Raw genomic sequence first — 23,483 nt, forward strand, 5'->3', positions numbered from 1 at the left:
CTAATTATTTCTACACCGGTTTAACACCGCATCATTTATTTGACCTTTGTGGTCATTATAATAGTGAGGCACGATCCAGTCATGCTGAAAGTTACACAATAGCATGCACACCACCATGGCTGGATGCCATACCTCCATGTTCTGTACTGGATAATAAGTGAACCACTGCAGAGCTGAGCCTGGTTTGCACTTGGACAGCAGACCACCCTCGGAAAATATAGCCGCCTCTGTTGTTTGTCCCTAGACACTCCCTCTTTCTGATCATCACAGTTGTTTATTGTACATAATAGTAAATACAGCATGGATAAATACATGCATCATATTTTTTTAGCTGAAGATGAGAAAGTAAAGCTGCTTTTGATGGAAGCTACTCAAATCTGAGCCTCACTGGCAACATATGCCACAGCCACTGAACAGGCAGCAGTCACAGCAATGATGGCATCTGACGGGGCTAGTGTTGCGATTCTCCCCGATGTCAAACGGCATCTGTGAAAAAAAATTGAAATACGTCTGAACAATAAATACATCAAAGAGGTTTCTTCCTGTTAAAAGGGAGTTTTGCTTCCCACTGTTGCCAAGTGATTTCTCACAGAGTGTTGTTTGATTGTTTGGGTTTTCTCTGTCTTATTGTATCGTCTTTACCTTACAATATAAACCATCTTGAGGTGACAGTTGCTGTGATATGTCATTATATAAACTGAATTGAATTGAATTTTCCTGACCTAGAGTTTAATTTTCCCCAGATACTGGTGTGGGTACAGTACGTCAAGGCTGTGACAACTAGAGGTTTTAAAGGAAAGAAGAAGCTGAAATTCTACTGTGTTTTTATGTAGTGTGAGTGGCTTTAAATCCAATGTTTACTGGCACATATTTCTAGCAACAATGTGGACACCAAAATAATGAGTAATTGCAGTGTAATATAGGGTGGTTGGGGTAATGATACAGTAATACAGCCCTCTCCCCTAAAATTGCAATGTAAGATTGGGCAACACCGTTTGTCCTTTCCTCTAAAATATCTCAGTTATTAATTCCTCAAATACACTTGACGTATATTTTCTTTGTCTTTTTATCCTTTAAAACTTCAGTTTGCTACTGCTTTGTTCTGCTTCTTTGAAGTATTTTTTGGGTACTGAAAATGCACCCTAAATATAAAAAAATTGCCCTGTAAAATTACAGGATGGGTTGTCGGCTGTATTTTGAAGTGCTACTTGAAAACACTGTAGACTAGAAATTGAATGAACTCAAGCTTCATGACTTATTTTAAGTATTTGATCAACTCAGCATACCATCCATGTTTCTACTGACGTCTCTTCTTGCATTGCAGCAGGATCATCAGTGCTCTTTTCTTCCTCCATGTCTTCTACCTGTTGATTAGTTGCATACATTCAGAAACACAGTAAAACACACAGAGCTGATGAGCATTGAATAAAAAGGAATAAATCTTAATTTACATCAAGCAGGCTACTCACGGTTGTGAATGGGAAGGCAGCGTTCCCCTCAATGTAAATAGTTAGTGCGACAGCCAAGATGACTGCAGACGCGAATGTTTTCATTTTCAGCAGTTTAACTTGTCAAAGAGGTTGAATTTTTCATTTCTGCTATCAGCGCTTTTGAGCATAATGGCTCTGTTTGCTGATCATGCTGTTATTTATACAGTGTTACCTTGTCACTGGCAGTACTTTATTCCTTCTTGGGAAAGACTTGCAACACTACTTAAATGATGCTGGGTATTGTAATAGGAAATTCCCAAACAACAAAATGTTAAGTATTTTGCACTGGTGCGAACAGTATTTGTTCAATAATCTTAATTCCTTAATTCAGCCATAGTATTGAATTTTCATGAGTGCAACAGTTTAATACAGCACACAGTTTGTCACCTATATTCTGCACTATGCTACTAATACACTAATTATTATTTCAAATCAACGTGTCCAGTGCTTGGAACTTTCTTATAAGAAGATGCTAGACTGAGTGGGTTTCAAATGGATCAGTATCAAATGTCATGTAACTGTCAACTTAAACACAGAGCAAACGGCTTATCTTTAAATTTTGTCACTCTATTACAACCACTTTAATAATGTAAATCTGTTCAAGGAAATAAATTGTAGGGAAATACCAAAATCAATAATGACAGGAGTGCACGGTGTGTTTACTCTGATAAAGGTTGAAAGGGTCTTTTGAATTTTACTAAACATCTTGTGCAATAACCAAAATCCCTTATCTCCACTCTGTCTCATGTACCGTGACCTCGCTGACCTGTTAGCTTTAGCTTAATGAGCACATCTGTGTCAACAACAACAGTAGGATTATTGGCTCTGTAGGAATACATTCTGCCTTTTTAACTGTTTTTTTTAGGACTATAAGGAATAATTACTTCATTTTTTGGTCTCATTTATAGTAGCTGTAAGGACCACTGCAGCTACAAATCCACCTCGAATGTATTGATGAATTGATGGATGATTTCATTATTTTTAAAAAGATTCCAGCCCCTGAGGAGTAATGCTTTCAGCACTGGAGTAATGAGTGCAGTGTTAAAGTACCTGTGCAGAAAAATAAGAGCTTCTTGCAGTGTTGTCATTAATGGAGATCACACAGCTGGGATTTGTTTACCTTTTTCCTCTAAGTCCTGATAAAAGTAGTCCCCCTCTTCTCCCTCCTATGCATTACTTAATGTGATCAAGTTTAGTTTGAACACTTCACACCAATAAATGATCACTGAAAATGATCAGCTACATAACAGCCAAACCTACACTGTGAATTGTTAACCAACTTGTTAAGAACAACAAATGGAAACAAAACGAGAAAGTCTAATCCATCATCAGATCAAAAGATCTGTACGGGAAATTAAGATGTGGTCTAAAGTTTACATGCACTCATCATGGGCATGAATGTCGTGGTAACTTTGGGCTTTTAATGCTTTCTTTGAACTGTTGTTTTTCCAGGGTGGAATGATTGTACAGAAAATATCCTTAAAACAAGAATTAGTTGCAAAAGCTTGAATTTATTGATATATTAGAGCCTGTGTATATAAACATATAAATTCAATTTATGTCCATAATGAGTCTATATAAATGTTTGACAAAAAACAAACAAACTCCAGGGCTAAAAAATAAAGCTAAGATGTTAGTGCCAAAAACCACTAGCTGGTACTATTTTTCTGCTTGAAAAACAAGCCAGTCCCCGTAGACTTCCATGTTAAATTTACAAATTAACTTCTAAATCAAAAAACCCAAACAACAATGCCATAAATATAAGGTCCCAAGCATGGAGAGGCCAAAGTCTAAAGTGCTGACGCACAAATACAGACTTGGCAGGAACCAGTTTAGCTGGTTACTGCTTTCAGCTGTTGCCATCTATATAAATGTAGTTATAGCTGCATAAAGTGGATGAATCAACACTTCATAGCACATTTGCTGTCATATACCATTGGGTCCTTTTACAGTGAGAAGTACTACTGAGTAACGATTGAACTGTCTATGTTATATTTATATAAAATGTTATGTAGTGCCACATAATGACTTCAAGTTATAGGCCATCCATGTAAAAATGTAACGTGAAGTAATGTTCTACTTCACGTTTAGTCTAACTACTGTTGAACTTAAAGCTGCTCTTTATCGGCTGCAGTGTAATAAAATCTGTTTTTCAGAGCAAAAGAATTATTCTGAAGTACCGTTTAATGTTATTATTTGACAGACTTGATTAATGAGTACACACATGTGATTAAATATGTTGATACAGTCACATCATTGAAGACATAGAAAATACAACCTTACCAAATCAAAATGTTTCATCCTATGAACACAGTTAAAACTGACTATTTTAAAGCTTCATAAGTTAATATTGAGTGGTTGTGGGAGCAGGAATCCTCAGAACCTGCAGCAAACTCCACAGATACCGGGGGTGCAGCAGCCACAGCAAAAGCGACACTTGATGCCAGGCCTGTGTATGGTGTTATACAACTTCTGTGGGAAACACCAGAGACATGAGCACAGAGTTCATCTGCAGCAGCATCACTGCTCTTTATATTCACCTGCTCTAAAAAAACACTTTCATTTAGCTGAAGTAATTTGGCCACCTTCACTCAGTTAGTGTTACTTACCATCCATGAGTCCACTGATGCCTCCTCATGTGCTGCTGCTGGATAGTCCATGCTCATTGGCTCCTCCAGCTCCTGCTCCTGTTAATGAATTGAGTGCAGTAGAAACCACATTGTAGCACTGAAACAAACATTTGCAGCTTGTAAGCTAATACACTTGGTTAAAGTCAAGTTCTTACTTCAGTGACTGGGACAGCAGAGCTCTGCTGAACACAAATGAATGTGAGCATGACGGCCACTGCAACTGCAACACTGAACGTCTTCATCTTAGGAGGCTTTGAGAGGCTCAAGTTCGACTCTTTCTCCTGGTCCGGATGATTGTTGTGAGCTGAGTCCTTCTGTCTGATGGTTAATGTGTGCAGAAGTGCTGATATTTATACTGATTTGGGCCCCTGCTGCCTCGTCACTCACAGCTCTTACTCTACCTGATTTCGGGAACATTGCAAAACTCCATATTTTCCTGTGCTATGAAATTCTGGGAATGGAAAATTCCTGAGGAAGGAGAAAATCTGTACTTTTCTCAGTCGGCATGAACTTTGACCTTTTCTTCGGATGTTTAACTATATGGGTTTTCCCTGTCCTATTGATGCAAGCCTGTTCCCGACAGTAGTTTCTGTACTTAATGATGTCACAAGACTTTAAACTTAACTATAACATAGATCATAGGTGTCAAACTCTGGCCCGCGGGATATTATCTGAAACAGCATTACACAGTGTTACACCTACTTTACTTTACTTGGTTTAACTTTCAAATAACCAATGAACCAGTCCATCAGCTCAAAGCTATTGTACATTACTGCATTTTTGTCATAATTAGTGGTAAAATTGATTGATGATGAGATGCTCCCTACAAATATGGGAAAATTCCACCAGATGTAAAACTCACTGTGGTTCTGTCCTCCTATTCAAAAATATTGTCGTCTTGAGTAACATATCTATAGAAATCTGAATAATGCTGTGAGTGTAAAACCTTAGCTTTTCATGAAAATGGTGAAATAATGAAAAAATGGTGAAAAACTTCATGAAACAACATCAGTTTAGAAAAACACCAAAGGATGTCTTCATGATGACTTAATTAAAGAGCACTAGTAATAATTGTTTTGACAGTTTTGGACAGTTTTGGACAGTTACTGTAAAGCTGCTCACTTTACTTTTGCTATCAATGGCTTGGCTCTATTAACAGGTTGTACCACATACGACATGGGCAAGAGTATGAGGCAACAACTCTTAACTGACATCAGCACAAAAACTGTACATCAGGAGCTTCATGTCACTGGTTTCCATTAATGTTTAATTCTTGTCAGACAGAAACAGAAACAGACAGCACATGTTGTAGTATAGTGACTCTGAACTTTTTAATATAATAACATACTGTAGTTCCAAATGCTTGGTACACTGTTCACTGATACAGCAGGATGACCAGATGAAGAAACACTGTCAGACTTTAACAAATGCTAAGCAGTCAAATCATTTCATGTATAACAGTCTATACTTAGTGGTTGATGTGAGAATCGCAGGTAGATATTCTCAGAATCTGCAGCACAATCCACAGACACCAGCATTGCAGCAGCCGCAGCAAAAGCGACACTTCATGCCACGCTTCTGTCTGTGGTACGGCATCTGTGTGAAAGAGGAGAAGAGCAGAGAGTTTATCTTCAGCTGCAAGTCACTTCATTGTTTCTAATTTTATGAAAAGTTGTGAGTGCACAGTTTATTTTAAACATCTCCCTGCATTTGAGAGATCTCACAATTACTGTCTTCATTCATTTATTGAAGTAAACTCACCACCCATGAGTCAGCTGATACCTCCTGATGTTCAGCAGCTGGACTGTCAGTGCTCACAGCCTCTTGTAGCTCTTGCAGTTCTCGTATCTGTAGAGAAAGAAAACAGATCTTAGCATCTTCACAACAAATTCATGCAGAAGAAGCACATTACATGAATTTAACACAGTCTGTAACCTCAGCAAATGTGGCAGAGCTCTGCTGAATGCACACATGAGTGCAACGGCCACTGCAACTGCAACGCTGAACGTCTCCATCTTCAGGAGGTTTGAGTGGTTTAAGGTGGTCAGATCCTTTGACTCTCTCGTTGACTCTTGTCAGCTCCTTCGTGATGGTTGACTGAGGGAAACGGTGCTGGTATTTACACTCATTTGCTCCACTGCTGCCTCGTCACTTAGAGTACAGAAACTACTGTCGGGAACAGGCTTGCATCAATAGGACAGGGAAAACCCATATAGTTAAACATCCGAAGGTCAAAGTTCATGCCGACTGAGAAAAGTACAGATTTTCTCCTTCCTCAGGAATTTTCCATTCCCAGAATTTCATAGCACAGGAAAATACGGAATTTTGCAATGTTCCTGAAATCAGGTAGAGTAAGAGCTGTGAGTGACGAGGCAGCAGGGGCCCAAATCAGTATAAATATCAGCACTTCTGCACACATTAACCATCAGACAGAAGGACTCAGCTCACAACAATCATCCGGACCAGGAGAAAGAGTCGAACTTGAGCCTCTCAAAGCTTCCTAAGATGAAGACGTTCAGTGTTGCAGTTGCAGTGGCCGTCATGCTCACATTCATTTGTGTTCAGCAGAGCTCTGCTGTCCCAGTCACTGAAGTAAGAACTTGACTTTAACCAAGTGTATTAGCTTACAAGCTGCAAATGTTTGTTTCAGTGCTACAATGTGGTTTCTACTGCACTCAATTCATTAACAGGAGCAGGAGCTGGAGGAGCCAATGAGCATGGACTATCCAGCAGCAGCACATGAGGAGGCATCAGTGGACTCATGGAAGGTAAGTAACACTAACTGAGTGAAGGTGGCCAAATTACTTCAGCTAAATGAAAGTGTTTGTTAGAGCAGGTGAATATAAAGAGCAGTGATGCTGCTGCAGATGAACTCTGTGCTCATGTCTCTTGTGTTTCCTACAGATGCTGTATAACAGCAGACACAAGCGTGGCATCAAGTGTCGCTTTTGCTGTGGCTGCTGCACCCCCGGTATCTGTGGAGTTTGCTGCAGGTTCTGAGGATTCCTGCTCCAACAACCACTCAGTATTAACAAACTGTATGTCACAGTTAATGTGTGAGATTCTACTGTTTTAGTAACATTGTGTCCTCAGTTACTGCATCAACTACATGCTTGTATTACACAGTTTATCACAATAAACTTTATGGTCATTTAGATATAATGTGGATTTTTGTTGTCATTTTAAATGTCGTATTTTCCTTTGTTACATTTGTAAAACTGACTGCTATGCACCGTCCATCCATCAATTCATCCATCAAAGCTGCCATAGGGCTACAGGCAGGGTATATCCTGGACAGTGTTAACACATAGAGAGAAAAGCATTCGTGATCACAGTAACCCCTGTAACTGATTCAAAATCACAATTTAACCAAACACCAAAGTGTTCTGACATTTGAGGGGAGACTCTCCAAAATATTCTATTTTTATTTCAAACACATACGCAGTTGGTTATATATGGTTAAAATGATTCAAATGCAGTAAATATATACATTTTTCATATAAATAGAGTCCATAACTTGATTATTGTCTGTAGCCCACATAATTAAACACTTTAGTTAGATAAAACATGTGAGTTTTGATGTTATGTACTGTATAGCCTGTGTAATAAATAAACATGTAGCCCAATAAGTATAAAATCCAGAAAGCTACACGACATGGGGCAGTTCATTTACAAACACAAGTGTAACTTGAGTTTCACACTGTTTTTTGTTAGAAAATAATCAAATTGTTAAATGCTTAAAGTACACAAAACGTCAGAAATCTGCACTGTCATGAACAACAATGTAAACCTAATTTTTGGATTAACCCTCCGAAGTCTGAATCCCAGCTTGTGCACATCAACCTCACTGATTTGCACAAATACAGTTTATAATGAAGACATGTTAAATATTAAGCACTGAAAACAGTTTAGTTGTTGTTGTTTGGAACGTCATTTAATGCATGTTGTTTTGTTGCCATAGTGATGCCTCCAGGGGAAAATTAGGGAGCAGAGCAAGAATAAGACTGTGGATATATGTTTTGATAGCTTTGGGTTCTCTTTGTTTTTGCCTAACAATCATAAAGAAATGTATTATATTTTGTGTGTGTCCTCATTATTGAGCTTTAATCCTGCATAAAGGCCAAGATGAATCTCTTAGAGTAGAACTTTACAGTAACTATTAGAATAAAAAAAAACACACATTGACTGCTTTAGTTTTTAAGATTCACTTCTGTCTTAAGTATTTTTTGTCTCCATATAAGATATCAAAATCTGTGCATACAACTTGATGTAAAAAGAATCTATGTACATTCCGCAGTCTATGATGCTAGAATGGCATCGCAGCATTTAAACATGTTTTGAATGAAAACATCAGCATATGAAAACAAAACTGAAGAGACACTGCAACCGTATGAAGGAAGACGACTATTTAGTGAAATTTCTACATTTCCCTGAGGATTAACTGCTCTGTAACTTACCAAGAACTAAAGTAAGTTCAAATTTCATTTTATAGACTTAAGATCATTTACTTAAATATAAAGCCTGATTTTCCTGCCTGCCAGGACAGTATTTCTGTACTTTACATTGTGCAAGTCTAGACTATATTTTACATCATAGAGAGGATGATGTGGCTTTATTATTCAGGAAAACAAATGAAGACTTAACTATTTGTCAGCTGTTGTAATATTTGACAAATTATACATAAATTAGAAAATGTTCTTAATCATATCTTAGAGTGACAGAAGCTCTGCTGTTAATCTTAGTATCTGCAGTTTTTACACGCTTACACAAACACACGCAGTTACTGTCCCTCCATTTAGAAAGACAGAGGCATCAGAGTGAGCATCATTCAACACAGACGCTCTCACAACACAAATCCTGACGTCGGTTTGCAATAAATGTAATTTAAAAAATTTACATTCATGTATGCTATATGCATTTTGTCCATTCCAAAGTTGTGAGTCTATACCAGCCAAAATGCTGTCTTTAGCTATTAACATTTGAAATGATGAAGGCACTTGAAAGTAACACAACATTAGCTGCCTTTCCAGAAAAAGACAAAAACCTTTCAGAAGTATAGTATGTAAGGTTTTGTGAGGTTTTCCTCCCAGGCTTCTAGACTTCTGATTGGCCAACATTTCTACACGGTTAGGATTTGGCATGTTCCTGACTTTGTTTTTAGGGTTTACATGTGGAAGGAGATATTTTTTCAAAACTGCACATGTGGACGGGGTTTTTTTTAAACGAAAAAGGAAAATTTCCGTTTACAAAAGTGCCCGTGTACGTGTGGACGTAGCCTAAAGTTATCACAAAAAAAGCAAATTCGCTGAACATTCTGAGTTGTTTAGTGATCATTGTTGTTTTCTGTTCCTTGTAGTCAAAATGAATGGAAGCGGAGATGGATCACAAAATAACCGTAATGGTAAGCACATGCACTCAGTCGTAAAATTGATGAAAAACTGATTTTCAGCAGATGTTTATGAATGCTAATTAAAAGATAAAATGATCTTGCAGGCCGACAGGTTAACCCAGAAATGTTTCCAAGAGGAGATCAGGAGCCAGCTTACGAACCTGTTGGTGGAATCTGGGGTTTACTGGAAAGACTTTATGTTACTCTCTATGATATCTTTTTTTGGAGGCTGATTGAGCTACTAGATGAATTAGAGGATCGATATGATGTCTTATATATTGACTTTCACAATGTCAATGACGGCAATGTCAACAATGTAAACAATCACAATATTAATGTGAGAGACAATGATGCCAATGTTGACAACAATGAACTGCATGATGATCATAATGCTGTTGTTGTTGTCGGCATTGAAAATGACGATTCTGATGAGGCATTTGAAGACTGTGAGGATGTTCACCCGTACATCCCAGAAGAGGATCCTCAGCCAGGTGTATCCAGGAAGAGGTCTAGAGAGATGGATGTGGAAGATGTGGAGCCCAACAAAAGAATCAGATGGAGCGAGGAGTTTTCTGATGATGACTCTGACTTCATCTCTGCCTGTGATACTGATAGCGAGGGCTGTCCTCATCTTGGTAATATTGCTGATGAGGTACCGCTGTCTGTTGGATCCACGAAAAGGTCCAGAAAGGAAGATGGAGATGAAGAAGAGCCTAATAGCAAAAGATCCAGGCTCGCAAACTCTGATTCGGGGACCAGCTCAATTGTGTATGATCACTCTGAGAGCAGTAGTGATGAACTCTTTGAAGATGCCCATGAAGAGACTGACAACCATGAAACTGGAGGCTCGAGGAAAAGGTCCAGAGAGGATTTGGAAGAAGAAGAGGAATGCTTGCGCGTTTGCAAATTTCGGAGGTGTTCAAATGAGTCCACCAGCACCCGTGATGACAACTAACACTATTTCAACGGGATTTTTCTGTATCCTTTTAGTAGGCTGATGGCCTACTCAGGTGACCCTGAATCCTCCCTTGGTTTTGCTGCCAGAAGTTGGGCATACACTGTGCAATTTTTTCAGTCGCGTTATTCAGCTCCTGTTCAAACTGTCCGATTGACTCGTAGGGGTTAGAAGTCCATAGGTCACGATACAGGGTCTCATACTATACGGCCCGATGCTCTGTGCAACCTGAGTGCTCACACTGTTCGTCCATAGCATGAAGGTTATAACACAAAATTTTACACTATTTTCACGGTTGTTGTGGTTGCGATAATTTTGTGAAGTCACATCGAAAAGGCTCGGATGAGCTTGGCAGTTCTACAAGTTGTGCCTCCATCGCTTGTGTCCGGATCACACGCTGCACTGCCGTGCTGTTCTGTCTTTTCGCTTTCATCTCTGTGTTTGCGCGTGCGCAGTGAGAGACGCTGCGTTGACACCCTCACGACGGCCGACAGGATTTCAAACAGGTTTGATTTTCTTACGACCAAATGACTGATGATCAGGAGCTGATCGTGAGGTGTTAATCACTTCTCGTTACCCCATGTATACGATGCACGACACACGATTAAGGCCAAACTCGGGTCGATCCCCAAAACAGTTGCACGACTGAAAAATCGGCTCAAAATGGGCCAAAAATCGCACAGTGTATGTCCAGCATTAGGCGTAGGCTGCTGGGGGATTCCCATGATGCACTGGGTGTTTCTTCTTCACCCACTATGTGTTAATAGACCTCTCTGCACTGAATTGTACTTGTTGTTAACCTCTGGCTCTCTTCCACAGAATGTCTTTATCCTGTTTTCCTTCCCCCTCCCCAACCGGTCGCAGCAGATGGCCGCCCCTCCCTGAGCCTGGTTCTGCTGGAGGTTTCTTCCTGTTAAAAGGGAGTTTTTCCTTCCCACTGTCGCCAAAGTGCTTGCTCATAGGGGGTCATTTGATTGTTGGGTTTTTCTTTGTAAGTATACCTTACAATATAAAGCACCTTGAGGTGACTGTTACTGTGATTTGGCACTATATAAAAAAAATTGAATTGAATTTAAAATTTGAATGGATGTGACTGTGTAGATTCCAAATCCAGCATGTCCAAATTAACACTGTCGGATTTGATTTCAACACTATTAAAGTGTCTATATGGGTCCACACCAGAGAGTGTTAATTTAACTCTTTTTGGAGAGTTGGTACGTTAACTCTGATTTAGTGTTAAACACCAAATCTGTCTGGAGTTGATAATTTAACACTTGGTGTTAAGAGTTTATATATTAACTCTCAAAAGAGTATTTTAGTTTAACTACGTAAGAGTTATCTTCTAATTCATTCTAAAAAGCGGGAATTTTACTGTTCTGAACTTCTAGAAATTTCTTTTGGAAATAAACATTTACTAAAAAGACGCAATGGTTTTTGAAAAACATTTATTCTGAATTGTGCACCACAATTTCAAAACATTGTCTGAAAGATGTAACAGTGTACATGTTCTCACTTTCATTAGAATTTTGTTTATTAAAAGGTCTGACATAGGTGAGCTGGTAAATGCAAATAACAGCATTCTCATCACTTATTTCTTCAATACAATATGCATGTCCTTCATTCATCCCTTTGTGGAACTTCAACGCACTTCTGCTCTCCCCCATATTCCATCTTCACAAGCATATCCTATGTGGAGACTGAATAAAAATTAGTTGACACTAATTAATGGTACAAATAATCCAGTAATCAATTGCAGCACAGTAAAAAAAAGGAATCCTTTTTGAGCCATTATTTGTGTAAAGTATTTTCCCAAAAGACAAGGACACAGGCAACAGGTAATACTGAACTAAATGCACATGGTTAAACTATTTATAAGAATTTGTTTAAAGAGATGGAATGGAGAACGTGGCTGCAGCTAGGAGTGTCAGCAGAGAGCAGGAACCAGAGGAAAAGCTATCGAGAGACTGATCACCTGGGTCGTGATGGGAACAGTCCAATGGGAATTCTGCATCAATCAGTCAGCGTAATGCCTAAAAGTTTATTCAGATGTAAATATATTAAATTCTTAAAATGAAGAATATGAAAAAAAATCATCAGTGTTTTTAACGACACTGCATTTCATTCATGTGTCTCTATTGGACAGTGTTGTAGAAGTTACAGGAGATAGGAATCAGTTCCACCTTGGCCTGACGTTTGATCACGTTTGGTTGTACTGGCTTTGAGCCTGTTTGTGATACGCTACATCCACATGATACAGCTACTCTAGCTTTTTTTGAAGTGTCGTGAAATATTTTGCTTAAATGTTCTGCAGAACGGATGCAGCGCACATACAGTACAGATATTATCTGAAACAGCATTACACAGTGTTACACCTACTTTACAGTTTCACCACAGTGCAACGTCTCTCAGTATTGTTGAGATGTTTTCTATTATTATGTCCAGTATCAAATTTCTGCTGTACGCAAATCTTTCTATTCTCTCTTTTTCTTCTGTGTGAGGGATTCCTGCATTAATCATGCAGCTTAGAAACTTCATATGCACACCGTGAAAACACCTCCAAATAAATTCAGTGAAAGGTTGTCGAGACAAGGTTGTCTAAAACATTTATGAATGAACTTGTATAGAAAGTGTTTCTAGGAAACATTATCTAACACTTCTACATTCTTTAAAAAAAGTATGCTTGGTTTAACTTTCAAATAACCAATGAACCAGTCCATCAGCTCAAAGCTATTGTACATTACTGCATTTTTGTCATAATTAGTGGTAAAACTGAATGATGATGAGATGCTCCCCACTCATATAATTACAAATATGGGAAAATATGCTCACTTTACTTTTGCTATCAATGGCTTGGCTCTATTAACAGGTTGTACCACATACGACATGGGCAAGAGTATGAGGCAACAACTCTTAACTGACATCAGCACAAAAACTGTACATCAGGAGCTTCATGTCACTGGTTTCCATTAATGTTTAATTCTTGTCAGACAGAAACAGAAACAGACAGCACATGTTGTAGTATAGTGACTCTGAACTTTTTAATATAATAACATACTGTAGTTCCAAATGCTTGGTACACTGTTCACTGATACAGCAGGATGACCAGATGAAGAAACACTGTCAGACTTTAACAAATGCTAAGCAGTCAAATCATTTCATGTATAACAGTCTATACTTAGTGGTTGATGTGAGAATCGCAGGTAGATATTCTCAGAATCTGCAGCACAATCCACAGACACCAGCATTGCAGCAGCCGCAGCAAAAGCGACACTTCATGCCACGCTTCTGTCTGTGGTACGGCATCTGTGTGAAAGAGGAGAAGAGCAGAGAGTTTATCTTCAGCTGCAAGTCACTTCATTGTTTCTAATTTTATGAAAAGTTGTGAGTGCACAGTTTATTTTAAACATCTCCCTGCATTTGAGAGATCTCACAATTACTGTCTTCATTCATTTATTGAAGTAAACTCACCACCCATGAGTCAGCTGATACCTCCTGATGTTCAGCAGCTGGACTGTCAGTGCTCACAGCCTCTTGTAGCTCTTGCAGTTCTCGTATCTGTAGAGAAAGAAAACAGATCTTAGCATCTTCACAACAAATTCATGCAGAAGAAGCACATTACATGAATTTAACACAGTCTGTAACCTCAGCAAATGTGGCAGAGCTCTGCTGAATGCAAATACACATGAGTGCAACGGCCACTGCAACTGCAACGCTGAACGTCTCCATCTTCAGGAGGTTTGAGTGGTTTAAGGTGGTCAGATCCTTTGACTCTCTCGTTGACTCTTGTCAGCGCCTTCGTGATGGTTGACTGAGGGAAAAGTTGCTGGTATTTATACTCATTTGCTCCACTGCTGCCTCGTCACTTAGAGTACAGAAACTACTGTCGGGAACAGGCTTGCATCAATAGGACAGGGAAAACCCATATAGTTAAACATCCGAAGGTCAAAGTTCATGCCGACTGAGAAAAGTACAGATTTTCTCCTTCCTCAGGAATTTTCCATTCCTACAATTTCATAGCACAGGAAAATATGGAGTTTTGCAATGTTCCTGAAATCAGGTAGAGTAAGAGCTGTGAGTGACGAGGCAGCAGGGGCCCAAATCAGTATAAATATCAGCACTTCTGCACACATTAACCATCAGACAGAAGGACTCAGCTCACAACAATCATCCGGACCAGGAGAAAGAGTCGAACTTGAGCCTCTCAAAGCCTCCTAAGATGAAGACGTTCAGTGTTGCAGTTGCAGTGGCCGTCGTGCTCACATTCATTTGTGTTCAGCAGAGCTCTGCTGTCCCAGTCACTGAAGTAAGAACTTGACTTTAACCAAGTGTATTAGCTTACAAGCTGCAAATGTTTGTTTCAGTGCTACAATGTGGTTTCTACTGCACTCAATTCATTAACAGGAGCAGGAGCTGGAGGAGCCAATGAGCATGGACTATCCAGCAGCAGCACATGAGGAGGCATCAGTGGACTCATGGAAGGTAAGTAACACTAACTGAGTGAAGGTGGCCAAATTACTTCAGCTAAATGAAAGTGTTTGTTAGAGCAGGTGAATATAAAGAGCAGTGATGCTGCTGCAGATGAACTCTGTGCTCATGTCTCTTGTGTTTCCCACAGACGCTGTATAACAGCAGACACAAGCGTGGCATCAAGTGTCGCTTTTGCTGTGGCTGCTGCACCCCCGGTATCTGTGGAGTTTGCTGCAGGTTCTGAGGATTCCTGCTCCTACAACCACTCAGCATTAACAAACTGTATGTCACAGTTAATGTGTGAGATTCTACTGTTTTAGTCACATTGTGTCCTCAGTTACTGCCTCAACCACGTGCTTGTATTGCACAGTTTATCACAATAAACTTTTAATTTAAGTGCAATGTGCATTTTTGTTGTCATTTTAAATGTAGCTTTTTCCTTTATTAGACCTTTAAAAATGGCCATCCATCCATCTATCCATTTACATAACCACTTTCTTGTGGGGTGGGCTGGACAGTGTTCACACACAGAGAAACAAGCACTCAAAGTACAAAAGCTATGTCTGGAGCAGTCTTGCATCAGTGGGACTGGGAAATTCCACTGCATCGGAAATGGGAAATTATCCATGTTTGTTTCTTTGCTCTACAACTCCAAGTTTCTTTTTTCAAGCATCATTCTGATACTTTTATTGAAGAACCAAAATATGTACTATTTATATCATTATCATTGATACGTTGTTTCCCTATAATAACTTCAAAAATTTTAATGGCTCATGAAAGAATTCTTTAAACCAACCAAACGGATGAAAACAGATCAGGATCTCGAATGTTTATTTGCTGCAGATAATAACTTTTTAAATGCTCAGATTCAATCCGTCAAACTGTGGATGTCATTTGTGAGTTCATTTAAGAATGATGAGATAAGCATATAACCAATATTCTGAAAGCACTGCATGACGTGTTGAGTCCTGTAGAAAATGCGCTTCTGTAGTTGAGTTAAAGAAAAGCTATAAACTCTTTCTTCTATGTTTAGATTTCATACACAGTATAAAGTGCCTAATACAAGCACTGGATTTGTATTAGGCACTGGACTACTACTGGATTTACAGCTGTGTGTGAACCAGCAAAGACAGGCTTACATTTGCATAAACTAAGTTGTTATATTACATCTTAACTCTGTCTTAGTTGCTGGTTCTAATTTCTAAAACCTGTCAGACTCACAGTAAAAGTGCCTCATAGAACCATAGTGTAAGCAACATTTACAGTTACTGTACATAAAACAAAAGAAGGCCTACATCTAAACAGAATTATTATCTCTTAACTCTTCCTTGGCTGCTGTATTTATTTTCTGAAACCTGTCTGGTGTGCTGCTCAATGTTGTTTAAGCAGCTAGGACACGTTTTGTCGCTCATAACTCACAATGGTTCAGCCTGCTCTCACGGGTGAACTTGCAACACTCTGTATTCCCAGCATCTATGCTTGAGCCTGCAGCTTGGAAATTCCAAGTGAAAGGCAAGCCTGCATTTGCTTGTTCACCATAGTTTGTCCTCAAATACCAAAGCAAAAGGAAAGTAATGCTGATTCTTTGAGATATAATGACAAACACGCATAACACACAAAATTATTTTTTTTAAAGAAGATGGATATATAATGGTGCTGCAGTTGTTTGTATTGCAGTTGCTCACTATTGAGTCCATCCCTCCATCTATTAATCGATCCACCCTCTTATGGTGTTCCTATATTTAGCTTATTGTTGACCATTCATTGTGAATAGCTGTGTAACTACTGTGTAATGGGTTTCATTTTAGGGCTTTTGCCTTTTGGTTCGGGGTCTGTGCACCTGCAAACCATGAGTGGAGCAGCTCATTTATGTGCTGAAACACCTTGCGAATAAATCCAAGAATCTCTGTGTGTGTTTTTGTGTATACTGTATACTGTAAAGTAGCAGTACTAGTGCAGTGTCCAATGATGTGATAAATCATATGAGCATTCATAAGCCACCCGCTTTGTTTATTTTCCTGTTTACAACTTTTTCACCCCCACAGAAGCTAGTGCTATGGAAGCCCATTTCTGCCAAAAAAAAAAGTATTCATAACTCAAAATTTCGACTCATTAACTCGAAATGTAGCTCAAAATTTTTAATTAATAAGTCGAAATCAGTAATCTACGTGAATGACGTCTTTTCCTTGTTACCTGGAAGCTGAAGCCCTCAGCTACAAATGCTACAGCTAAGCTACCAGTGTTACAGCCAGTCGTGAATGCACAAATTGCTGATTATTTTCAGCGTGACTTCACAAATGATGAAATCCTTGAGTTATTAGCGGAATCACATGGCGTTTCGATCAGCAAACGTACTCCTGAAAGCGCCAATTAGTTGTGATCCGGTTTTGAGTGTGCATTCCACGTAGATTGTTGATTGGCAGAGCTAACTCGAAATTTTGACTTACTTTTCTCAAAATTTGGAATTAATACATTGAAATTTTGAATTTATAAGTCGAAATTTCAAGAAAATGAGTCAAAATTTTGAGTTAATAAGTCGAAATCTTGAGAAAGATAACTTGAAATTCCAAGTTATGGATACTTTTTTTTTTGTGGCAGAAACTGGCTTCCATAAGTTTCAGTAGTCAGTAAAAGCACGGATAAAACAATCTACTGTCTGAAGCAAAAGTAACACCTGACACCTAACAGGATTCTGTTTGATTTTGTGCGAAAGACAAGAGCAAAATGTCAAGAGCCTGCAGTATGATCCGATCCCTTAGCATACCCCCCCTCCCCCGCCCCCCCTTTTCTCCTGTGGAGAGAGGCATTGGGAAAATATGTTTTAAAAGAACCACACATACACACACACACACACACACACACGCACGCACACACTTATATTTGAGTGATTTTACAGTCATTGTTTTAATTGAATGAATTGAGCACACCAACTGTGAGTCAGCTAACATCTCCTTATGTTAGCTGACTCACAGTTGCAACTGGACTGTCATTGCTTGTTGCCCCCGATAGCTCTTGTGGCTGCTTAAAGAAAACCAGATGTTAGTGTCTTGGCTGCTCATTCATGAATTTAAGTCGGCCTGTTTCGGCAAATGTAGCAGAGCTCTCCTGAAGGGCCCCTGCAACTGCAACATGTTATGTCTTCATTTTCAGGAAGGTTGAATGGTTTATGTTGGTCAGATCCTCTGACTGGCTTCTGTCAGCTCCTTTGTGATGCTTGGCTGCGGTAAAAGGTGCTGGTATTTATACTCATTTGGTCCAAGGTGCCTCATTAGTCACAGTGTAGCATTTCACGACCAGCTTACATCAGCAGTACTCTTAAACTGCGCAGTGTTTTGCTCTGAAAGCATGTATCCTTCAGCAGTGTTGTACAGGAGGCTGTGCAGTGCTCAGGTCTGACCTAACAGGGTGGTATAATTTCATTCAGCTGTCTACGTTGGCTATAAAATATATATATATATTCTAAAAAGAAAAAAAAGAATTTAAACTGAATAGATAACAGCCTTTTCACCTCTTATGATGTTCATATATCTGTAACTGTATAAAAGGGCCCAAAGTTCACAGGACAATTCTATTTAAATTCTGATACAGGTGTTTGTAAGTTTATATAAGTTTATAAACTGTTCATTTAATATTTAACCTTCTGTTAGTTTGATCCAGCCCACTGTCTGGTGACATCATCCAGTTAGTAAGATGGCCAGTTTCATGTCGGACGAGCAGTGTTGGTCCGGTGGGGGTGCACTGATTCCTGTGGGATGTGATGTGTGCGTGAATGATAAAAAGCCACACACACACCCCCTGTGATTACAACCACAGGAATTGAGCTGTAAGTATAAAGTGCTTCAAACCAAACCTCAAGTTCCTTCTTCCATACTTTTTGACAATTTGGCCTTAGGTGGTGTTCTGGCCGACACACCGGGGTGACCATATTTTTAAAGAGTGAATCAGTGCCACAACCGTGCCTATCCCTGATATCTCCACTCCAGTAACATTAATGGAGAGTTTCTTAGCATCTTTAGTACTCGATGATTTCTAAACACTTGTTGTACAATGTGCTACATGTCTGAGACAACATGCCTTTTGTCCTGTCTTCTTTCTCTCACCCCAACAGATGGCCGCCCCTCCCTGAGCCTGGTTCTGTTTGAGGTTTCTTCCTGTTAAAAGAGAGTTTTTCCTTCCACTGTCGCCAACATGCTTGCTCATAAGGGGGTCATATGATTGTTGGGTTTTTCTCTGCATTATTATTATTGTATCTTACATTCTTCCTTACAACGATGCTAGAAAGATGCGACTGTTATTGTGATTGTGGCACTGTTTAAATAAAACTGAATTGAATTAAGACACACAAATATAAATTTGTGTGTTAATTATATTTATTTAATCTATATTTCTAAGCACCTTTAAAACAATGACTTATTGATGTTAGAAATTGATACACATATTAATGACTTTGGAGATATGTAACTTTGGTTTTTTTTAAATTTTCCTCTCACCTCTGATCTGACACTGAAGCGCTGCTGTTACCTTTCAGACAGAAGCAGACAGATGATTATAAGTTTCACTTTTTTTAACATTAAATATTAGGGGTGCAACGATACACAAAATTCACGGTTCGGTTCAGTTCGATACTTTGGTGTCACGGTTCGATATTTTTTCGATACAAAAAAAATGTTCATGCCTTTTTAATTTGTCATTTATTAAAATTATAAATATATATTTTAACTCAAAAGTACAGTTTTTAAATTTAACCCTAACCCTTGTGCGTGTTTTTTATTTTGACAGCGAATGCGCACCTGCGGACCACTTATGTGCAGCCCTGGTTATTTAGCTCATCATATTGCAGCCACAGAAATTCTTTTGTCCATGAAACCATAAAGCTGCACTTTCTTTTTGCCTTATAGTCTGATTTGTCATAACTTCTCCGTTTTGTGGTAAGCTTTTCTTTGGCTGTCACTTCTTCACCCTGACCTGTCTTATTTGGCTCAGCAGAACTGAAATATATATCCTGCTGCTTTTACACGCTCACTCACATAAGCTCAGCGATTCTCTGCACGATCAACCTCTCACATGTTTAAGCTTGCTGCGGGAGATTTCACTTGTCGTGTTTGCATAGTAAGCTAACGATTAATAAGACGATGTCAGAGGAATTGGTGCACAAATTATCATCACTCACAGATCAGTGCTGTCGCTCTCTATACACAGTTCGCACGATTGCAAAGTGAAAGCAAAAAAACAAGCGCAAATTCAAACGCGATTTCAATATGTCACATATTGACAGTGGCTCACCGATGCCAATGACATAATTACCCAGCTACATTTCCGAAAGAATGCAGAAGCATTGACATATATTTTTCCTACAATAGCCCGACGGGCAGGGAAGAGATAGATTTTGGTAGCCCGACTGAAAAAATCGCTAGCTCCGGGACGTCGGGCTAGCGATATTGCAAGCCCTGTATCTGATTGAGGAATCACTCATCTTTGGAAAAGAGAGTTTATTACAGAGAAATGTCTCTTTCCAAAATAAAAGCTATACTATCCGCTTCTTCTGGGCTATATTCTCAGCAGCATAAGGAGAATCATGTGCTAACAGCTGTCTAAATGACTCGGCTAAAGTTAGTAGCATGCTTGCTTTTTTTTGTCTGCTTCCACTTGTCTTTGCACTACGATGATGTCGGCGTAAATGTGCAGTCATATTCGTTGTGTTCCCACTAGTGCTTTCAGGTTAATCTCGTTGAAATGACCTTAACCCCACAACACGGCAAATCTCCGTTAACGAGCTACCGCCGATCACTCCATGCATGGGGCTAGACGGCCAACACGTTAACGAGCTAACTGCGCTAACACACTAGTTCACACCAATGTAATTGAGCATTGCATGGCACATTCAACATACTGTTTTACTTTAGTCCATGACTCGCTTACCTTCAGGGTCATACGTCACATGAAAACCAAAATAATTCCAAACACCAGATCTGAATGACGTTCAATTTGCCTGTTGCAAGTAGAGCTTAACTTCTGTCTCGCTAGCTTGCCCTGCGCTCTTCCTTCTGACTATGCTGTCTGTGTTGAGCGCTCAGTGGATCTGCGCTCGACAGTGCAGCCTAGGCGGAGTAGTCGAACGCAGATTCACTGAGCGCTCAACACAGACAGCATCGTCAGAAGGAAAATTGATAAAATAAATTACAAATGTTGTATTGTTCGATACATATGCGTACCGAACCGAAAGCACTGTATCGAACGGTTCAATATCGATACGAATATCGTTGCACCCTAGGGGTGCAACGATATTCGGGCTGCACATAAGTGGTCCGCAGGTGCGCATTCGCTGTCAAAATAAAAAACACGCACAAGGGTTAGGGTTAAATTTAAAAACTGTACTTTTGAGTTAAAATATATATTTATAATTTTAATAAATGACAAATTAAAAATGCATGAACATTTTTTTGTATCGAAAAAATATCGAACCGTGACACCAAAGTATCGAACCGAACCGAACCGTGAATTTTGTGTATCGTTGCACCCCTAATATATATATATATATATATATATATATATATATATATATATATATATATATATATATATATATATACAGAATACATAGAGTTCAATTGATTACATTTGTTTTATTATTTATTTGATAATAGTTTACATGTTACTGGCACTTACTTTAATATACCACAGACTCAGACTGAGATGAAAACGACATAGCCTTTAGGAGCTGCGTGAGATGTCGCAGACTCACCTGTGTGGACTCACCTGCAGGTCGAACTGAACATGCTTTGAAAGAAAAGATGCAGTTTGGTTCCTCTGAGGATGGAGGAAAAGGTCTGTCAGAGTCTTGCAGAGTAACTGCTTATATCTGCAGCGGAGTGGAGACGTCAGAGCAGGACGCCTCTTTACACACTCAACAATTATGCGATAAAATTTCACCCAAACTGCCAGTGTGTGTTTCATTTAAAACAGTTAATCTGTCATCAGCGCAGGTGAATGGAAATGTGTGTAATGTGTGTTTTAATTTACTGATCCACCCAGTCATTAAGCAAATGTTTATCTTTCGGTGGAGCACCTTGAATACTTCATGTTCCTCTTGTAGTCATGGAACAGTAAAGAGGTGGTTTGCACATATTTCTACATAAATACAACATTGCTCTTTGGTGTGTACTAAGAATAGAGAAAAATTAGAAAAAATGATCTGAAATGAAAGTGGAAATGTGAACACAATTCTGGAAGCATGATGGTCAATGTAACACTTCAATTCAACTTCCACTGGTCTCACTCAAAAATCATTCTGTTTAATCTCTGAACACAGACTGGATCATTTAGCAAGCTTTGTTCACCTACACGAACGCTGGACTTTTCTAGCAACATGTCTTAAAAATTTATTTATTTTTCCAGGGTTTAAAGGCACAGTCTGTAAAATCTCACCACTAGATGTCAGTAGACTGTAGATTGCAGTCAACTAAATTCTGTTTTCTTACTCCTCTCAAGTCAAGTGCATAATCCCAGTTCTGGTGGTTGCTGTAGAACAACCACATTAATCTATAATCAGTGTTGGGACTAACGCGTTATTAAGTAACGCGTTACAGTAACTACGTTATTATTGTGGTAACGAGCACGGTAACTAGTTATTATGCCAAAACCAGGAACGCGTTACTCGTTACTGGGATTTAGATAGGCTCGTTATTCGTTACTTCGTGTGGTGGCTATCGCGGAGCTTCCACAGATTCAATAACATTAGCAAGTGGTGGAAGCACAGCTGCCTCTTCTTTTCTCATTCTCTCCCCCTCCCTCTCCTGTTGCTACTTCAATCATGAAACTGATCAATGATCAGCTGATCGGCTTTTCTCTCTTGTTTGTTTATCGCTCACTTTGCGCCAGAAAGAGGAAACCAGCGGATGTCGCGCTAAACAACAGCAGTACGTTTAAGCTTGATCAGCTGTTGTTAGAATTTATTTAATATTACTTTCTACTATCAGCTGATGTTTGCTGGAGCCACAGCTGTAAACCTGCTGGTCATGATGTCGGTTTGAATATGTGGTGAGAGGGAAACATGAAGATGAAACCAGGAGATGTCCTTACTGAATCATCAGAGCTGAACAGGTGATGGAGAAACAGGTTTACCTTTTAGGTGACATGAATGAGTTGAAGGGAAGTTATGAACTGTTTCTGAGAGACAAATAACACCAGGATCCTTTTTTAGGTAGCTGACAGCTGGTAACTGTGCAGGGGCGGGTCTAGCAAAGTGTTGCCAGGGGGGCAGGTAGGGCATTAACAGGGAAAGGGGGGCACAAGGAAATACTTTTCTTTCTTATTCTCATTTAAAATGTCTAGCTTTTAAAAAAATAATTATCTGAGTCTTACAACAAACGATTGATAAATTGATGCATATATACCATCAGAACAGTGTACATCACTGTCACAACAGTGTTTGTTTTCATTCAAAGGCTTTATGATTTTTCCTATAATGGTGGGCCGGTCTCTAGTCAAATCCCCCGGGACGATTTTTTTTTGTCCCAGTCCAGCCCTGTATGCAGCTCATCTGCAGTCTGGTG

General features: G+C 39.2%; 6 protein-coding genes and 1 pseudogene across 8 annotated transcripts; 3 read left to right on the forward strand and 4 right to left on the reverse strand.

Annotated features, from left to right (window-relative positions):
- Positions 1–254: 254 nt before the first annotated feature.
- LOC147318576 (hepcidin-like) lies at positions 255–1,633 on the reverse strand. The gene is made up of 3 exons (XM_086310592.1): positions 1,470–1,633; positions 1,287–1,364; positions 255–486 (listed from the first exon to the last, which is right to left on the reverse strand). Exons 1-3 carry the CDS (start codon positions 1,551–1,553, stop codon positions 385–387), a joined length of 264 nt encoding a protein of 87 aa, XP_086166718.1. The 5' UTR covers positions 1,554–1,633; the 3' UTR covers positions 255–384.
- Positions 1,634–2,981: 1,348 nt separating this feature from the next.
- LOC147318577 (hepcidin-like) lies at positions 2,982–4,459 on the reverse strand. Of its 2 annotated transcripts, none has more exons than XM_086310594.1 (3): positions 4,276–4,459; positions 4,100–4,177; positions 2,982–3,959 (listed from the first exon to the last, which is right to left on the reverse strand). In XM_086310594.1, exons 1-3 carry the CDS (start codon positions 4,360–4,362, stop codon positions 3,867–3,869), a joined length of 258 nt encoding a protein of 85 aa, XP_086166720.1. In that variant the 5' UTR covers positions 4,363–4,459; the 3' UTR covers positions 2,982–3,866. The 2 variants fall into 2 exon arrangements, with proteins under 2 accessions (XP_086166720.1, XP_086166719.1); XM_086310593.1 differs by having other exon boundaries at positions 2,982–3,962; positions 4,276–4,458.
- Positions 4,460–5,369: 910 nt separating this feature from the next.
- On the reverse strand, positions 5,370–6,305 carry LOC147318578 (hepcidin-like; annotated as a pseudogene). The gene is made up of 3 exons (XR_015131468.1): positions 6,056–6,305; positions 5,882–5,968; positions 5,370–5,716 (listed from the first exon to the last, which is right to left on the reverse strand). The product of XR_015131468.1 is annotated as a hepcidin-like (transcript).
- Positions 6,306–6,530: 225 nt separating this feature from the next.
- Positions 6,531–7,282, forward strand: LOC147318579 (hepcidin-like). Its single transcript, XM_086310595.1, has 3 exons — positions 6,531–6,712; positions 6,811–6,888; positions 7,025–7,282. The coding sequence occupies exons 1-3, from the start codon at positions 6,626–6,628 to the stop codon at positions 7,118–7,120; spliced, it is 261 nt and encodes an 86-aa protein (XP_086166721.1). The 5' UTR covers positions 6,531–6,625; the 3' UTR covers positions 7,121–7,282.
- Positions 7,283–8,462: 1,180 nt separating this feature from the next.
- On the forward strand, positions 8,463–11,880 carry LOC147318580 (uncharacterized). The gene is made up of 3 exons (XM_086310597.1): positions 8,463–8,588; positions 9,477–9,521; positions 9,614–11,880. The coding sequence occupies exons 2-3, from the start codon at positions 9,482–9,484 to the stop codon at positions 10,462–10,464; spliced, it is 891 nt and encodes a 296-aa protein (XP_086166723.1). The 5' UTR covers positions 8,463–8,588; positions 9,477–9,481; the 3' UTR covers positions 10,465–11,880.
- Positions 11,881–13,420: 1,540 nt separating this feature from the next.
- LOC147318581 (hepcidin-like) lies at positions 13,421–14,268 on the reverse strand. Its single transcript, XM_086309877.1, has 3 exons — positions 14,107–14,268; positions 13,933–14,019; positions 13,421–13,767 (listed from the first exon to the last, which is right to left on the reverse strand). Exons 1-3 carry the CDS (start codon positions 14,188–14,190, stop codon positions 13,675–13,677), a joined length of 264 nt encoding a protein of 87 aa, XP_086166003.1. The 5' UTR covers positions 14,191–14,268; the 3' UTR covers positions 13,421–13,674.
- A 316-nt stretch (positions 14,269–14,584) lies between these two features.
- LOC147318582 (hepcidin-like) lies at positions 14,585–15,321 on the forward strand. The gene is made up of 3 exons (XM_086309878.1): positions 14,585–14,767; positions 14,866–14,943; positions 15,080–15,321. The coding sequence occupies exons 1-3, from the start codon at positions 14,681–14,683 to the stop codon at positions 15,173–15,175; spliced, it is 261 nt and encodes an 86-aa protein (XP_086166004.1). The 5' UTR covers positions 14,585–14,680; the 3' UTR covers positions 15,176–15,321.
- The last annotated feature ends 8,162 nt before the right edge of the window (positions 15,322–23,483 follow it).

This window comes from Aulonocara sp. 'chitande type north' Nkhata Bay, linkage group LG11, assembly GCF_057382095.1.
Source record: "Aulonocara sp. 'chitande type north' Nkhata Bay isolate Kocher_YH1m ecotype deep benthic linkage group LG11, A_spYH_male_GT1.1, whole genome shotgun sequence".
Lineage (NCBI taxonomy): Eukaryota > Metazoa > Chordata > Actinopteri > Cichliformes > Cichlidae > Aulonocara > Aulonocara sp. 'chitande type north' Nkhata Bay.

Coding starts and splice junctions, on each gene's coding strand:
- LOC147318581 (XM_086309877.1), bottom strand. CDS start 14,190: ATGGAGACGTTCAGCGTTGCAGTTGCAGTGGCCGTTGCACTCATGTGT. Junction 14,020..14,106: donor GCTCTGCCACATTTGCTGAG/GTTACAGACTGT, acceptor CTTTCTCTACAG/ATACGAGAACTGCAAGAGCT. Junction 13,768..13,932: donor TATCAGCTGACTCATGGGTG/GTGAGTTTACTT, acceptor TCTTTCACACAG/ATGCCGTACCACAGACAGAA.
- LOC147318582 (XM_086309878.1), top strand. CDS start 14,681: ATGAAGACGTTCAGTGTTGCAGTTGCAGTGGCCGTCGTGCTCACATTC. Junction 14,768..14,865: donor CTGCTGTCCCAGTCACTGAA/GTAAGAACTTGA, acceptor ATTCATTAACAG/GAGCAGGAGCTGGAGGAGCC. Junction 14,944..15,079: donor CATCAGTGGACTCATGGAAG/GTAAGTAACACT, acceptor TGTTTCCCACAG/ACGCTGTATAACAGCAGACA.
- LOC147318580 (XM_086310597.1), top strand. CDS start 9,482: ATGAATGGAAGCGGAGATGGATCACAAAATAACCGTAATG. Junction 9,522..9,613: donor ATCACAAAATAACCGTAATG/GTAAGCACATGC, acceptor ATGATCTTGCAG/GCCGACAGGTTAACCCAGAA.
- LOC147318576 (XM_086310592.1), bottom strand. CDS start 1,553: ATGAAAACATTCGCGTCTGCAGTCATCTTGGCTGTCGCACTAACTATT. Junction 1,365..1,469: donor CTGCCTTCCCATTCACAACC/GTGAGTAGCCTG, acceptor ACTAATCAACAG/GTAGAAGACATGGAGGAAGA. Junction 487..1,286: donor CGTCAGTAGAAACATGGATG/GTATGCTGAGTT, acceptor TTTTTTTCACAG/ATGCCGTTTGACATCGGGGA.
- LOC147318579 (XM_086310595.1), top strand. CDS start 6,626: ATGAAGACGTTCAGTGTTGCAGTTGCAGTGGCCGTCATGCTCACATTC. Junction 6,713..6,810: donor CTGCTGTCCCAGTCACTGAA/GTAAGAACTTGA, acceptor ATTCATTAACAG/GAGCAGGAGCTGGAGGAGCC. Junction 6,889..7,024: donor CATCAGTGGACTCATGGAAG/GTAAGTAACACT, acceptor TGTTTCCTACAG/ATGCTGTATAACAGCAGACA.
- LOC147318577 (XM_086310593.1), bottom strand. CDS start 4,362: ATGAAGACGTTCAGTGTTGCAGTTGCAGTGGCCGTCATGCTCACATTC. Junction 4,178..4,275: donor CTGCTGTCCCAGTCACTGAA/GTAAGAACTTGA, acceptor ATTCATTAACAG/GAGCAGGAGCTGGAGGAGCC. Junction 3,963..4,099: donor CATCAGTGGACTCATGGATG/GTAAGTAACACT, acceptor TGTTTCCCACAG/AAGTTGTATAACACCATACA.